This window comes from Balaenoptera acutorostrata, chromosome 14, assembly GCF_949987535.1.
Source record: "Balaenoptera acutorostrata chromosome 14, mBalAcu1.1, whole genome shotgun sequence".
NCBI lineage: Eukaryota > Metazoa > Chordata > Mammalia > Artiodactyla > Balaenopteridae > Balaenoptera > Balaenoptera acutorostrata.
The window spans coordinates 49,761,232-49,778,846 of record NC_080077.1 but is presented as its reverse complement, the minus strand read 5'-3'; the positions used below and the strand labels follow the sequence as shown (position 1 = coordinate 49,778,846).

At 38.3% G+C, this 17,615-nt stretch overlaps 1 protein-coding gene across 1 annotated transcript in view; it reads left to right on the top strand.

The window, feature by feature from the left end:
• SLC16A10 (solute carrier family 16 member 10) overlaps positions 1–17,398 on the top strand; it is a 134,394-nt gene extending 116,996 nt beyond the window's left edge. Inside the window, exons 5-6 of the mRNA XM_057528046.1 lie at positions 6,569–6,797; positions 9,106–17,398. Coding sequence (XP_057384029.1) covers positions 6,569–6,797; positions 9,106–9,338 — 462 coding nt within the window. The 3' untranslated portion in view covers positions 9,339–17,398. The remainder of the gene's footprint in view (positions 1–6,568; positions 6,798–9,105) is intronic.
• The last annotated feature ends 217 nt before the right edge of the window (positions 17,399–17,615 follow it).

The following is a 17,615-nucleotide window of genomic DNA, read 5'->3' as shown; positions in this document are numbered from 1 at the left end:
AAAGAGAGAATAGTAGATTGATTGGCTGAGGGTTAGGCAGGAGTCAAGTTGGGAATGGCCTTTATGAGCACAGAAGAGGCTGAACTGTATGCTGAAATCTACCAGGAGCCATTAAGGATTTTAAGCAAGGGAGTGACATGACATGAGTTGTATTTTATAAAGCTTAACCTAGTGACTGTGAAGGGCGGAATGCAGAGGAGGAAGGGCAAGAGTTCAGACAGTCACAAAAGGCCACATATCGTGTGGTTCCCTTTATACGAAGTGTCCAGAATAGGCAGATCCAGAGACAGAAAGTGTAGCTTAGTGGTTGCCAGCGGCTGTGGGAAGGAGGGTATGGGGAGTGACTGCTCCTGGGTATGGGGTTTCTTTCGGGGTGATGTAAATATTCTAAAACTAGATGGTAGTGATGGTTGTACAATCTTGTTATTAAACTAAAACCCACTGTGAATTGTGCACTTTAAATGGGTGGGTGAATTTTTTGGTATGTGAATTTATATTTCAATAAAGCTATTATTATTATTTTTTTTAAAAAGCGGAGGCACAGGGACTAGTTGGAGAATACTGAAATAGTCTAGGCAGGAGGAACCAGGGCAGAGATGTTGGGATCAAACAGGGATACAGGAAATGAGAATTCAGTGGAGCCACCTAAGCTGGGTCTGAGATTTGTGGCTCAGGTAACAGTGGAAGGTTTTGCTATTTTATCGAGATCAGTAATTCAGTAGAACAGAGTAAGATGATGAGTTTGTTTTTGCCATGTTACGTTGGTAGTGCTTGTGGGAAAGCCAAGTTGAGTTTGGAGCTCGCGGGAGAGCGTGGCTAAGAGACCTGTGGGACTTCGGCATTCGTGGGCTTGTATGGGGTGAGTAAAGCGTGTGCAGGGGACCCCGAAAGGGAGTGGCCAGACTGGTAGGAAAAAAGCGAGGCATATAGTGTTTCCAGGGGCGGGAGTGGTCATCAGTGTCAGTAACTAGTGAGAAGGCAGGCACGTTAAAGACTAATAGGTTTTCACTGGATTTAGCAGCAGAGGGGAGTTTCAGTGGAGTGGCAGGTGCAAAAGACTGATCATGATCAGCTGATTAAATGGAAATACAGGCAACTTTGTCAAGGGCTTGGCTGTGGAAGAAAGGTAAAGGAGAGACAAAAGGGGGGCTTGGGACTGGGGATTCAGCACGTCTGTTCACTGTAGAGATGAGGGGCAGTATCTGAGCAGGACCTTGAAGGAAAGGTAGAACTTGGGCGAAGGACATGGTTGGAAAAGACATTTATTACAGATAAATTGCCTTTAATTGATTTGAAGTAGTAACCATCACCATTTACTGAGCGCTTCCACGTGCCAGACGATGAACTGAATGCTGTACGTACATTATCTTCTTTCCTCCTTGCCCAGCCCTTTGAGGAAGGTACCGTCGCTGTTTCCACTTATGGATGCCAACACGGAAGAACAGAGAGGCTACCTCACTGTGGGTGTTTGTGTATAGGGCCAGGCAGAGAGCCGCAGGAAGGAGTCTGGTCACACAGCTAGAAGGAAGTGCAGACAGCTGGTAGAGTGCTACTTTTTAAAATATTCACTGTGTTAGGATCATTCCCCCTTTTATTAATACCCAACTGCTGATATCCCTGTCGAACACTTAGCAGAACATTGTCTTGTTCTCAAGTGTCAAGGGAGCCCTCTAATGGAAATTGGTTGTATTACAGACTTTTGGCTTCCTTTCATTTATTAAAATAAAAAAGGAGTGCCCATTGTGCCCCAAGCACCAGCCCAGACCCTGGTGGGGGTGATACAAACAAGACAGACGTGGTCCCTGAGTTCCTGGAGCAAGACTTGAGGCAGGAGAAAGCTGGGCGTGAGTGGGAACTCAAGAAGACAGGGAGAGTGGCCTGGGAAGAGGTTGGGAAGAGCAGGGCATGGGAAGAGGAGGGCCCAGATTAAACAGGGCCTTGAAATCCCTGATGCAGACATTTTACTTGAAGCGTAGTAGGTCTTTGTTGGAGAATGACGGGATTTTACATTTTAAAGTCGCTGTGGTCGCTCTGTGTGTGGAGGCTGTATTACTGGGAGGGAAGCAGGAGTGCTGGAGGGAGGCAGACCAGTTAGGAGGCCAATACTGTGTCCCGGGTAGAGGCGATGGGGGCCCAGACTAAGGTGCTGTGATGGATGAAGTCATGGTATGTTTTATACATCAGCACTTTACTCCGGAACAACTATAACTTTAGAAAGTTTCCCCCTACAGGCAGGGCAGTCGGGTCACTTACAACATATTGGGGGCACATATGTTAGTATTTCATGTGATTTATGAAAGAAAATATAGCCTTTCCTAGCTTGTCCCATGTTTGGTCTGCAGTTACACAGCAGTGTGTTAAGAATCAGTAATTTCATTTTGGATGAAAGGTTAGTCACAGCCTGGCTTCTTTTAGGTCGCATCTGATTTTTTTCATCCAAATGTGGTGCAGTGTGTGTAGCACCTGGTAGTACGGGCTGAGTCACAGGCGAGATGACTGCAGTCCAGCCCGGGGAGGCCGACGGAGGAGAAAGGCGGCCTTCAGTGTGTCCTGTGCTGCTGGGAGCCACCGACAGCACAGGGGCCAACGCAGGCCTACCCCACGCAGGCGGCTGGGCTCACCACCCCGCTCTGTCCCTCCTTTTTCCTGGCTTCCCTGCCCCAACTCCCAAACATTCAGTGTGGGTTTTGATTCTTGGCTCTTTCTTCTCTGCTGTGACCAACTCCAGCTCTGCCTGTTTGCTTATTCTTCCTTCTCTCCCTCTCCCTCTCTCCCTGCCTGGCTGTCCGCCCTTTGGCGGCCTTTAAGGGTTGGAATGCTTCTGCTGCTTACCTTCCTCTCCTGCCTTTCGTTGGTGCTGTGTTTTCTCAGACATGCCTGCTCCCTGCTTTCGTCTGTTACAGCTCAACCTGGTGGGGCCACGGCAGTTCCCCTCCCTCTCTGTCCCCATCACACGGGTTCTGAGTAGCCTCCGGGCCCAGAACACACTTCACAGCCTCCCACATGGTCTACTTTTGGGGCACAGTCATCTTGGGTTTGGGAGGCTGCAGAGTAGAAAAGCACAGGCTCTGGAGTGTTATATGACTTGTCTCTAGATCTGGCAGAGGGCTGTGTGAGGACTCATGGTGACAGCTTGCTTGCTTGCTTATTTATTTATTTAAATTTATTTATTTATTTTATTTAATTTATTTTTGGCTGTTGGGTCTTCGTTGCTGCACACAGGCTTTCTCTAGTTGCGGCGAGCGGGGACTACTTTTCGTTGTGGTGCACAGGTTTCTCATTGCGGTGGCTTCTCTTGTTGCGGAGCACGGGCTCTAGGCGCACGGGCTTCAGTAGTTGTGGCTCGTGGGCTCAGTAGGTGTGGCTCGCGGGCTCTAGAGCGCAGGCTCGGTAGTTGTGGCACATGGGCTTAGTTGCTCCGCGGCATGTGGGATCTTCCCAGACCAGGGCTCGAACCCGTGTCCCCTGCATTGGCAGGCAGATTCTTAACCACTCTGCCACCGGGGAAGCCCCTCTTATATGATTTCTTACAAAACTGACCAAAGAACAAAAATTTGAAGGGGCCAAAAATGGATAGAAAGATCAGGATAACTACCATAAGTGCCTTGGTCTCATCTTACATAAATTGGTCCAAGAAAACATTTGTTTATTGAGCAAAAATGACTTTGTGCTAAGCTTTCAACAGTCACTCTGGTTGTCTTACCTTGGAAGAGATTTGTTCTGAACAAAATAGTAAAAGAATAGGAAGCACATTGAAAGCTAACCTAGTAGAATTACAGTTGTGTGGTTGGGAATATTTGGTATACGGCTTTACCAATTAAACCCATTGCATCTGGCCCCGTGATGTCCTAACATTTTACTCCAGGTTCTCCGGAATTTGTAATGATAGATACATTTCTAAGATTCAAGTATTTATCTCCTTTTGTGTTTGTAGATAGAGTAAAAATGTATCTAATTAATAATATTAGGATTTGTCTTTATTAGTTTTTCAATAAAAATAACTCAAATCTTCACTTACTTGCTAGTTTCAACCCACTTTCTACATTCTGATTTATCTTTAAATCTCTTTTTGTGTAGATGGGCAGCATCAGGGAGTCTTTTTTATCAAGGTCACAGAGAGCTAGAACCTGGTCTGTCCCTCTGAGCCTTATTAGTTCTTTCCAATCTATAGGCTGCAAACCCAGTAATTACCCACCACTAAGAAATTATGCTTACGCTTTGAGGGAAATTGGATTGGAGAAAAAGATGTTTAAGTAGAACATAAAAAATCAGAATGTGGAGATTATCTTCTTTAGAAAATGTGAAGTGCCAGACTTATTTTTCAAATAGCCAACTCAGAGTCTTAAACTAATTATAATTCTGCCATAAAGCTATATTTTAATAATGAAGAAGAAAAATTGACTCAGCTATATAATATGATGTTGTCAAAAAGTGACCAACTTGGAGTTTAAAACCTTTTTCAAGAGTATGTTTCTTATTGTGGCGTCAGTGAACAACTTGTGTCAAAGTCACCTGGGGAGCTTGTGAAAATCACCGTTCCCAGATCCCTGTTCCTCAGGTGATCTTGATGTGCACTAAGGTTGTGAGGGGCTGCCCTGAGGCGTGCAACCAAGTTTGGTATGCCATAGACGTGCCTAGTGGGTCCTGGGAAAAACAGAGCAGATGAAGACGGTGATCCAGATGGCTGCTTTATGTGGCCTCTCCCTTCCTCCCCAGCCCCACTGTCATCGGAGGGTACCTTCTAGAAATTGTTCCATTGTTCCCTGCTACCTACTGCCCAGGCAGACCATGGGTTCCAGGCTGGCTCCACCCAGGGTTACTAAACCTCCCAGCATCATTCTCTTCATCTGTAAAATGGGGAAAACATTAGTACCCAACTCATAAAATTGTTATGAGAATCACGATCTAAAGTCCTTAGAAAAATGCCTGGCATTTCATAAACATTAAATAAATAATAGTTGCTATTATATGAATAGTTTTTAAAAAAGCTGATTCTTTTTAAAACATTTCTTCCACTAATGAGTGAATGATCCAATTTTAATTAGTTCTTTGCCTAAAAAAGCTATTGAATTGGCCACTCCTTCCTTTTTTGTACCCACCATACTTTGAATATACAACTACAGCAACATCTAGAACACTTCATGTGCATTTATTTATTTACATGGTCATCTCCCCACAACCCAAGGGTAGGAACCAGATGTTATTCACATAGCACCGTACACAGAACATAGCACAGTAGCTACCAAATGGCAGGGAAAATCAAGTGTTTGATTCTATTAATTACTCTAACGCTAAAATGAAAGTGTTCAGTGGTGCAAAATACTTCTCAGCCTTTACTCTGGGGTGCTTAAATAGGGTATATCTATGACTTAGCATCAAAAGACATAATGTTTGAAAATATTCTTTGGTAATAATAGTCATTGATTTACACCGTAAATAAAACTGGATTATATAAATTAGTTCTTAGGATGTTATAGCAGAATGTGTTCACTGTTTTCACTGCATATTATGCATCATATATTTCCTCTGACAGTCAAAATTTAATTGGAATTTGAATAATCAAAATTCAGTACACATTTATAGAATATCAAATCATAGTTACTTATTTTAATCTCTCTCACTTGATCTACCTATGCTCACCATGTCTGGAATATTAGCAGGCACTATATTCTAAATTGATTATTTAAATATCTAAAACTTACATCTCTGTATTCTTCAAACTAGAAGTTCTGTGATGTGAAGGACGGATCTGGCTGGCATATTTTCATTATGCAAAGGGCTAATACCAGTAAAGTGCATTCAATTTCAAGGGTAAAATTTTTAAATCATGTCTGATGAGTGAATTTGAGCTGATATTCAAAGAACAAATATGTATTGAGCACTGACCAGGTACAAGATCCTTAAACCTTATAATATGTAGTTCAAAGATGACTTTTGTACAGATTCTGATCTCAAAGAGCTTTCAGCCTGGAAAGAAAAGTAAGTATATAAAAACCCTTACTTTTGGGCTTCCCTGGTGGCGCAGTGGTTAAGAATCCGCCTGCCAATGCAGGGGACACGGGTTCGAGCCCTGGTCCGGGAAGATCCCACATGCCGTGGAGCCAACTGAGCCCATGCGCCGCAACTACTGAGCCTGCACTCTAGAGCCCATGAGCCACAACTACTGAGCCCAAGTGCCACAACTACTGAAGCCCACACGCCTAGAGCCCATGCTCTGCAACAAAAGAAGCCATGAGAAGCCCACGCTCCGCAATGAAGAGTAGCCCCCACTCGCCGCAACTAGAGAAAGCCCGTGCAGCAATGAAGACCCAATGCAGCCAAAAAAAAAAAAAAATTTATTAAAAAAAAATCCTTACTTTCTTCTTGTCCCTTAATGGAAATATTGAGAAAGTGCTAGGGGAACTTGGGGGAGATGATTATGGGAGTTGATTATGTATATAAAATCAAGGTGAACTGGGCTGAGGAGGCGACTGACCAGTAACCACTTAGAAGTCCTAAGCCTGTTGCTCAGTAATCGTGACGTTCACTTTTCCCGAGAGCAGAGTTGACATTGTGGTGTCTGTCCTAGGTCCTGTCCTTTTTCTTCATTGGTCTGATGTCCATGATGATTCCCCTGTGCAGCGTCTTTGGGGCCCTCATTGCTGTCTGTCTCATCATGGGTCTCTTCGATGGATGCTTCATTTCCATTATGGCCCCCATTGCCTTTGAGTTAGTTGGTGCCCAGGATGTCTCACAAGCAATTGGATTTCTACTCGGATTCATGTCTATACCCATGACTGTGGGCCCACCCATTGCAGGTAAATTATATTAATTCATAGCATTTTCTACTGTAGGTCCTAAGTCTCACTTATATGTTAAATATATTATGATTTATTGGTTTCTGGTGTCTTGCTTTGTATGTGCCTTATCTATAACATTTTTAATAAGACCAGCTGTAGATGGCATGTTGGAAAAATTTGCCGATGAGTCCTCTTATTCTTACTGATATCTAAAACACTCAGTGAAATGTGTAGCAGTTAGGTTCTGGACTTTGAGCTTTCAGAGTTCCTATATTTCACTTAGTATGTGTTTTGGAGGAATAGCAGTGTGATTTCTTTTTAGGAAGAGGTGAAGATTCTAAAAGATTTCTAAATATGTATGCTTTGTGTAAGAGATCATAGCTCCCTGAGAAGTAGTTAATGAAAAATAACACTTAGTAGAAACAACCCAAATGTCCATCAGCAGATTAATGGATAAACAAAATGTGGTATATCCATACAGTGGAGTATTATTCAGCCATAAAAAGGAATGAAGTGCTGTACTGATACATGCTACCAGGTAGATGAACCTCAAACATGTGCTAAGTGAAAGAAGCCAAATACAAAAGGTCCCATATTATATGATTCTATTTCTGTGAAATATCCAGAATAGGTAAATCCATAGAGACAGAGAACAGATTGGTGGTTGCCAGGGGATGGAGGGAAGGGGGATTAGGGAGTAACTGCATAATGGGTGTGGAGTTTTCTTTTGGTGTGATGAAAATATTTTGGAACTAGAGAGAGGTGGTGGTTGTACAACATTGTTAGTATACTAAATGCCACTAAAATGGTTAATTTTATGTTATGTGAATTTCACCTTTAGAAATCTTCTGCATGATAGTATAAAGATGTCTCACGTTCAGTATTAGTTGGTGCCACTGTAAATTATTATAAGATTTGATAAAATTATTCTAAAATTTAAATGTATGTACTATCATCTGTGTCTGGTATCTGAGTGGCTCAGTGAAAGTTCAGTTCAATTCATTCTCATATTCAGAACCACACGTATCAGCAAATTTGCCAGTTGGGAACCTAGTCATGTATCAAGCAAGCAGAACCACTACTGAGCAGACCAAATAAAAGATAAGTTCTAAAGATCACAGTCTCCTTTTAGGGAAAACCCTCCAGTCCTTCCCCTCTCCCCCAGGTAATACACTATGTTTACATCTTACAAGCTTAGTTTGTTAGGGTTTCCAAGTCCACAGCAAATTACAAGCAGCACTTTCGTAGAAATGGTGTTTGCTACTAGAAGTGACTATAACAGATCAAGAATGAAGGAGTTAACAGGAAACTTTCAAAGCAGGCAGAAGAACAACAGGAGGTTCTGAGGGATCATAGTATTACAACCAAACATATTAATTTGTTTTCATAAGGATGAAAGGTTCAGTTATATGTGGAATATTCTGATTCAGGGGATAGGAAAAGCATATATTTAGATATGTTGTATATTTTAGGTTTCTATTTGGAATGACTGTACACATTTTTTTTTTTTTATGTTGGTACTTACCTGAACAAATCCTCAGCTGTTTACTTAGCAGAGTCAGATATTCAGTACAATGTGTTCCTAGAACATTTCAGATAACTTAGGTTGTATAGTAAAAGTTTAAAACACTAAGATAACTTTTTAAATCTGGATTTTGTTAGAGAAATTAGAAATAAGTAGTATTCTGACAGTTTTTAGAAGCAGAGCCCTAGGATCTATTAGAGTACCACACATATATTCTTATATTTTCCTCCCATGTGCTGACAAACCTCAGTTTCTTTCCAAAATGTATTTAACAACCTAGTTATTTTCATCCTGACTCTTAGATTTATAATTTTTCATGATTTTGGATTATGCTTTTAAATAGTTTCATGTTATTTCATAAACAGGCCCAAGAAAGGTTTGACATGTAGACATTTTGAGGTCTGTGTGTATGAGAGAAGTTTCAGCTTGACGGTCCGTCCACCTTCAGCTAAAACGGGACCTTTACACCATGTGTCAGAATATCCCAAATGGCCTCTGAAGGGTTTTGAGAAAGCCAAAGCTTGGTTGCAAATATTTTTTCCATGTAATATCTTGGTAGGAAAACTCAGAGGCCTGTCACAGACTTGCAACAAGATTAAAGAAATGCAATCTTTTCCTTCCTCATATCAGAAAAGGTTTATATTTCAGACCCATTTCCTTAAAAATGTCTGATATCTGAGACGTTTGAACTAGCCTGCTGAGATGAAGATACTAGGTTGGCAGTAGGCCACCAGAGTGACTAATCTGAGACCCCAAGAGCCATACTTGTTCTCTCCTGGTGACAGTTTTTTCCCTTCCCAGGGTTACTCCGTGACAAGCTGGGCTCCTATGATGTGGCCTTCTACCTCGCTGGAATCCCTCCCCTTATTGGAGGTGCTGTCCTTTGTTTTATCCCACGGATCCATAGTAAGAAGCAAAGAGAGATCAATAAAACCACTGGAGGAGAAAAGATGGAGAAAATGTTGGAGAACCAGAACTCTCTGTTGTCAAGCTCATCTGGAATCTTTAAGAAGGAATCTGACTCTGTTATTTAATGTCTTATATACCTCCACCAGACTGGACTTGCTTTTAGAAGTTTAAGCAAGTTTTCCTTTTATATGAATTGCAAATTTCTTATTTTTTTAATCGCATCCTAGGAATAGCACAATAATCGGGAAATAGAACCCTTATTACTACAAGAACCATTTTCTGCCACTGAATAGCTGTCCAATATTTCCATGAGTCTGAGACCGGAGACTCAGACTCAATTTCATGTACAAGAAAACCTGTCTGAAAGTCAAATATTATGAGAACATGAAGCTATCTCAGTAAAAAGTAACTTCAGAAACTGTGAACGCTATTTAGCTTATACAAATATTTAAAAATACCTCAAGCTATATTGAAAGGGTTGCAGTTTGGTTAGGACTGGAAATATTGTTTGTCGTCTCACATGGTGTTTTTAGTTTTGGTATCTCTGTTTTAATTTCTTCTGCTATTTGGAAACAAAATTTAAGCCTGGATTCTAGATAATATCAGATCTACTTAAATCTCAAGTCTATGTTAAAATTGCTCGCCTGCTCTTAAATAAGCTTTGAAAGTAAGTTATTCTGACTTGCTTCAGTGTCAAGGGACCTCCTGGGAGCAGGTACTGACAAGGTGTTCAGAATCAGTGTGTGAGATGAACAGGAATGAACAGAATCCTGTTCATAAGGGCAGAGCAGTTCAGAAATCAGACATTTCTTCCATTTACATTTTTCCCCTTTGGATTTGCAGTGTGTTTTACTCAAGTAGCCAGAAACACCCCAGATTTCTGAATTTGTTTAAATTGTAACAATAAAGTAAAATAGAAGAATTGAAAGATATTTTAACTTAGAATTTTTCTGACTTCTGATTTGTTGCACTAGGACCTGATATTTAAACAAAGTCTTACTGAGCATGTTATCAAGTTGCAGTTTTAGGCACAAATGGGAAAAAAACATCTTTGTGAAGAAAATATCTATTTCTGATAGAAAGAATTGCTCAAATTGGTAAAACTTTCTGGCAAAAATTTGCATTCATACGTACTTATCCTATTGTGTTCCCCTTTAACATTGCCTGTATTTTAAAAAATATTTTTATACACAAATATAAGAAGGCTATTTGAGTTTTAAAGACTTAAAATTAAAACCGAAGTCATGGCATGACCCATACTCATCTAAAAAACATCAGAACACGTCCCTCATCCCTGAAATTATATTTTAGTACATTTTTCTTTCTTATTTAGGTCTTTCTTTAAGTTAATATGTGCAAAGCATATTTAAATCCTAAATACATATGTATATTAGATCTTCCTCAAATGTAGCTTGTTCATCTGGGAAAATGCTGTCTTTTTATAAAGCACCTCCAGGATCCACCTGTTTCTAAATTCTCTGTGCTGAGAGAAATGCAACCTATTATCTCCCTACTTCTCTTTTCAGCTTCGATCGTTTGTGAAAGGCAAAGTCCTTCCATTCCTGTCTCTAGCTGAGGATGGAGATGCCTGGAAAGCATATGGATTTGTAGTTGTTGGTGGGGGAGGAGGGCAGGCAGGGGGAGGAGTAAAGTGAGGCTGTTAATTACACATCTAGAAAACCCAATAACTTTTCCTCTTAGTATCAGCTTTCTCACCTGCAACCTTGAAGGTTCAAAGTGTAAATACTAAATACGGAATTTATTTCTAATAGAACTTTAAATAATTTTGATCTTGGAGACATTCTGCAACTTACTACTTCCAATTCTTCCACATTTCATATTCAGGGGACTTAGATAATTTGTTTTTTGGAAAGTTCTGTTGCATTAAAAAAAAAAAAATCTACATTTTGACCATGCTGCCCTTTCATGTTCTTATTTTAAGCTTTTACAAAATGACTTAGAAATGATAATGTAATACATTATTAGGTTCTTCATTTATTCATGCCCTGTTATATAAAACATTATTTCCTCATTATTATCAGTGCTTTTGAAATCAGCAAAACCATACAACTAAGTACAATCATCAAACCTGCCATTATGTTTATTTTTCCTACAGTTTCAGCATAAACTCCTGACTACCCCCCAATTTTACAGAAAGACTAGATCTAAAATAGAAAATTTATTTTGTAAAGACCTCCAAAATGTTTTTCCTTTCAAAATGTTGCTGATTTTAGGGGAAGAAAAGTAATAATCTGAAACTCAAAGACTTGATCTTGCTTATTTTCCATGATAAAAGAGCAACATGACAAGTATTTATAATAAAACTTAGATCTCAGAATATTGTTTGTGTATAATATTATACATATGTTAGTTTTCAGTTTAATGGAATGAATTAAACAGGATCTATTAACACTGAAAAGGCTCCACTAAAATAGACTCTTATGGAGAGTTCTGTGCTGTAATAATATAAAGTTAAAAAGTATGAAAGGTAAGATGCTAAATTCCATAAAATGCATATTTACTAATATGTTGTTTGGTACAAATAGTTATAAACGTCTAAAATATATACTAAGAAAATAAAAAATATTAATATTCACAAAGATTTGTTTTAGACCAAGAAATATTACTTTAATCTTTCAAAGTAAATCCTTTCTAATTTCTGAACAGAGTGTTACTATTGCAGTAAAGTGACCTGATGGGCCTACATTTTTTTTGTTCAGTCCAAGACACTTGTTTAAAAGAATAGATACAAACTGTCACTTTGCTGTATAGCAGAAATTCACACATTATAATTCAAATACAATAAAATATTTTTGTTTGTAGAAATAAATAAATAAATAAAAATAAAATAAAATACCTTTGTTTAGCTCACAGGAAACATCCTGACCAGGCCCACCTGTGAATGACTGCACGGGGGAAGAAATTAACACATCCCCTCCGGAGGCTGAACAGAACCAGGAAATGTTTGACTTTACTCCCTCCCCTTTTAGTATAAAAGAAGCCTGAATTCTAACTCAGGTGCGATGGCTCTCAGGACACGAGTCCACCGTCTTCTTGTTCGGCTGGCTTTCTGAATAAAGTTGCTATTCCTTGCCCACTCCCCACCCCCAAAAAGGAATAGATACAGAACTCCGCTTTCTCATCTCACCCTCCTAATTCTGATAGGACTCAGCAAACTCAAATTTAAAAGGTTCTGGCATTTGAGGCCAACAATAGCATAAGAAGGGGAGCAACTTTACAGAAAGGCTGGATAGGGTATTATTGTAACAGATGCCCAAGGATCTTACAGAAATATTCTGGTTAAATTTTATTGCAGTAGACATTGCTGGGATGCATCCATTTAAGTAATAATGAACTACCCAGATTATTGTTACTATATTCAAAATTTATAAATCTCTTTGATCACGGTTGTAATGCTTAGTCTATAGCCCTACTACAAGATGTGTAATTTCCACTGAAAACTGCATAGTGCTTGCCTTAAGCTTCAAATTCTATTCATAAATAGAAACAGGACTTCATTTGCATTTCATGATCATGCATTATCTGTTTATACATGTTTGCAGACGATCCCATGGGCTCTGCCCAAGTATGGGAAAAAAAACTTTTAATGCTGTTAGCTTCAACTTCACACTTTTAAAGTCAATGTACACTTGGTTGTAAAGTAAACATATGTTTACTTCTGGTAATTACAATCCTTTTAACTGCACTTAAGAACATTTTAATTTGTGCCATTGTTATTTGTAAGCTGTCCCATGTCCAGATAACTCTTGATGTTAAATCAAGTAAGACTGAATAGAAAATGTGGTATGAGATTAGAGGTAGGCAACCTATAGCATGGGTGGCTCTGAGGACTTCCTGGTGATGGTAAACTTTCAGACCCTTTAGTATGCCTCTTTTTATATTATCTTTATCATTTTTCCCTTTACTTCCCCACATCCTTCAAAAACCTGCTGAAAAGTCCATTAACATCCTTGCTTAGTGCTGCTGGTTGCTTAGCTGCACTGCTTACCAGTCCCTATGATTTCAGAGGACGGAACCCCATCCAATTTTGTGTAACCTGGAGAATGGCTTGCTCTCAGCTTTCAACTTAGAGTTCTAATGATACACCGAAAAAAATTTTAATTACATGATTAAAACTGGGAGAGGTAATAAGTTTCATATAATTGTCATCTTTTGTGCTAACATAAAACTTTAAATGTTTAAGGTAAATGCTTTGAGAGGAAAGACTGTCAAGTTCTTAATATAAATATTTTCAGAGAGCTCACTTTTTAAACTTTGATTTTCATATTCCATTAAAGTTTTGCTAAATCATAGTCCTGAAAGCACATCATGGAGGATGCCTTGGAATGTAGTGGGCCTCTGGGATGCAGTTCCTAATGAACCTGCCTTAGGCTGGGTTTCACTTTATGGTGAACGGTATTAAGAGTAACATCCCAGAGTCTAGAGATACAAGTGGAAAGTATAAGCTAATTAAGTCCGTAGTTTTAAAATATGTGACTAATTTATGTAAGTATTTAAAACTCTGCGGGAAATTTCTAACTGAAAACTTCATTGTAGCTGGCAAAGAAGGAGCAAAGAATAATAAGGTGGAGAACAGGCACACACAGCTCCCAGGCTCGCTGTGATGGGATAGCCACAGCCATATTTTATCATTTTATTTGTTGGCAGAGACTAATGCTTTGTTTTATAAATACACTACAAGTGATAGGCTACAATTTTCAAGAATAAAGGGCCAAATGCCCATAGCTAAATATGAAACCTGCACATAACTTAGAATCATAATTCCTGATAAATATGGATTTTATCAGATAACTCCTTATGACTCATGAAACAATTCATTGTCACATCTTTGAATCACCCAAACCTTGATATTTGGGACATAGTAGTCTATTTAGCTTGTCCTTTTAAAAATTATTAATTTGGGGGGACTTCCCTGGCGGTCCAGTGGTTAAGACTCCGCACACCCAATACAGGGGGCAGGGGTTCGATCCCTGGTCAGGAAACTAAGATCGCGCATGCCGCCTGGCACAGCCAAAAAAAAAAAATTATTAATTTTTTAAAAAGTAAATATTAATCATCTTGGCCTCTATACATTCAAGGAAATTCTCCACGGTACTATTTTTTTTTTGACAGATATAAAATAGGAGGCTACCTCATTTATGAAACAAGATTTCAATCTTTTATTAGTATGTTGGAAAGACAGTGGGAATGAAATGAAACCTTTCTAAGTGCTTGATCATGACACTCACTTGATCATGGCAGTCCACCTACCTCAGCTTTCAGCGTCTGACTAAAAATCCAGCTTAATTCTTGCTTAGTCAGTGAGTTAATGGTGATTCTGGGATTAAAAGGCAAGGGAATACAAGTTGTTAAGGGGGTCGAAATATCGATAAAATTTAAGTGTTCTGATAAATGGAGTTAAAAGGAACAAAAATGGAACATTAACTATTGTGGCCTGTGGATAATCTGAAAAAGGAAAGTGAAGAAATTTATAATCTATATACAATAATGAACACTTACTAATATGCTTCACCAGTGGCTTTTCAAATTACACTGGCAGCTTGACGATGAGGTTGTTTTCAACTGTGTTTTCTTTGGCAGGAAGATGGATGATCACTGACAAGAGATTGTATGCTTGTGCCTTAACCTTACAGCTTACGTGTTAAACAACTCCTGTAAGAGGCACCCCTTTCCTAGTGGAACAGGGACAGTGGCAATGAATTTTTGTCCTGCTGGAGTTTTTGAAAATGCTACCGTTGAGTGTGGCAATAGTGTAGGAGTTAACCCACAAGTTCCCAATCTAATTAAAGATGTTTCTAGCCTTTCGATATGGGTGCTGTAAGAAGAGTATTTTGGAGTTGAATGTCACTAAGCATGTAAGTGATATCACTATCAATATAAAACATTTAGAAATCAAATTAGATCTGTGACACTATTTTGGAGCCTCTGATACATGACTTTTATTCTTTATCAGATAATACTTTTCAGTATCTGTCAGTTATTAGAAGAGTCAATTTGTTAAATATGTGTGTAAACACAAACCTTTTCTACTGTTATCTTCACCAAATGTAATCTTCTATAGTATGTTCTAAAATGCTAGACAGTAATGGGTCAACATATCTTTCATAATTTAGCCTATATTGGAATACTATTTCAGGGACCCAGGGTTTGTTATCAAGAGTGCTGTATTTTGACCCGAGGCTATGAACTGACTGTATTTGGTGCCTTTTTTTCCTACCAGAGAAAGATCAGATCAAGACTGGTGCTAAATTTCATGTTCCTTGCAAAATTATTTTTTCCTTTTTAAATATATATGTCAATAAGAAATGTGTAGATCTAGCAGTATTATGCATGTTGCATTTTGTAGATATGTCTGAGGAGAAAAACCTCCTGTAAAACAATTACTGAGTTCAAAATCTACTTAGAGGTATGCAATTTTTGTTAACACAGAAGGCGTTCAGTATGAAAGTCAAAAAATGATCACCAAATGAAAACTCAATGATGAACACAACCCCCCAAGGTAATGCCTTTAAAGAAAAATCCCTGGTCAATGTTTCTAGCATAAAGTTAGCTATTCAAAGTATTCTGTGACTCGGAGGGTATGTGAAAAAAATTGTTATGTATATTTTATTATACATATAGCTCTATATATATATACAAAATAGCTTTCTATTGAGCTTGTTTAAGTAGATATTTTAAGCTATTTTTCAGGCTAAGATTAGAGTTTTGGGAGTCATCAATCTTAAAACTTGGACAATGAGTTACCTTTGAAAAACAATGACACTGAAAGTATCACTGTTCATCTTTCAGATTTAACATAAAGAAATTAGAAAGGACTGTGTCTGGGTCAGTGTCAGCAAATCTCAGACCTATGATTATCAAGGGCTCTCAGCATCATGGTCATGGCTGACTGTGTGACATGCACCTAAAACTCTACCCCAAATTCCATGTGGGTCTCTGAGTCCTAATGTACCTGTAAGTAGTATTCACAGGAAGTGGGGACCACAGGTTTTTATTTAACCTTGCTGTCTTTATAGACTTTGCCTTAACTCTATTTTGTGAAGATTTAAAAAATATAAATTAGGAAAATAATACACACTATCATTTTCCTAATTAGGAAAACCAGACATTTAGAATCTACTAGAGTATACTGGATTCTCTGTTAACTAATGATAATTCCATTCTACTGTTAACATGAGTTGTATGTGGAAGGGAGAATGGGGGCTTGTTAATCTGAAGTTACAGGGGGAAGATAAATTGGGAGATTGGGATTGACATATCACACTACTATATATAAAATAGGTAACTAATAAGGACCTACTGTACAGCACAGGGAACTCTACTCAATACTCTGTAATGACCTATATGCGAAAAGAGTCTAAAAACAAAGAGTGGATATATGTATATGTATAACTGATTCACTTTGCTGTACAGCAGAAACTAACACAACATTGTAAATCAACTATACTCCAATAAAAATTTTAAAAAAATTTACACTAGAGTTGAAATATCCCTTTAGTAATAACTTCTCATGTAATTGTTAAAATATTGTGGTTTGAGAAATGTAAGATTATAAAGGCATTGCCCAATGCTTGATAAATTTGCATTTTGTCATTTTGTTCTCCTACCAGTTTATTTTAGCCTGAAAGTTATAGCTATGACAAACTGAACCCTGCAGTATTACTGAGAGAGAGCTTGGATATTTTAAGTATCTCCTAGTATAACATGATATTTTTTATGTCAACTTGTTTTATTTTAATGTTTACCTGAAAAGTAATTTTTAAATTATTTTGCATATTTTCAAAGTTAGAAAAACATGTTTTATTTTAGACATCAAAACCAAGTTATTCCAAGTGCACGCTGCACTCTGCAGTGTGAGTCTGCTTCTCTACCTACCTACACAGGATGCCATTTTTGGCACAGTAGTTGTTTAAATATAGATCACTATGTGAAATGATTATGCTGGGTTTGATCAGTGTGCAGTATTTTAGTACTTGCCTTATGTTTCTTTTTAAAGAGTATGATTTATAACTGATTTTTTTTATAATGTGCAATTTAATATAGATAACCGAAACCTTTTTAATGAAGAGTGCTTTGTAATCATTTGGAGGATAAGATCATTTTACTGTGGAACAATGTGATGTTCTCAGTAAATACAATAAAAAATTTTAGCAAATTTCTATAAGGCTTTGTGATTATATTTATGAAATTCCCTGGGGAGAGGGGGGAAGGAAAAATTACTAAAGTGAAGGAAACAGTCTGTGTTGAATAAAAGAGAAATAAGCTGTGTGCTTTTAAAGCTTCCTATATGTATTTCAAGTGTGTTTGGGTATTGTTATTTCTCTAGGGCAAAGAACACAGATAGAAATAAACCAAAAGCACCGGATAGCCCAAAAACGATT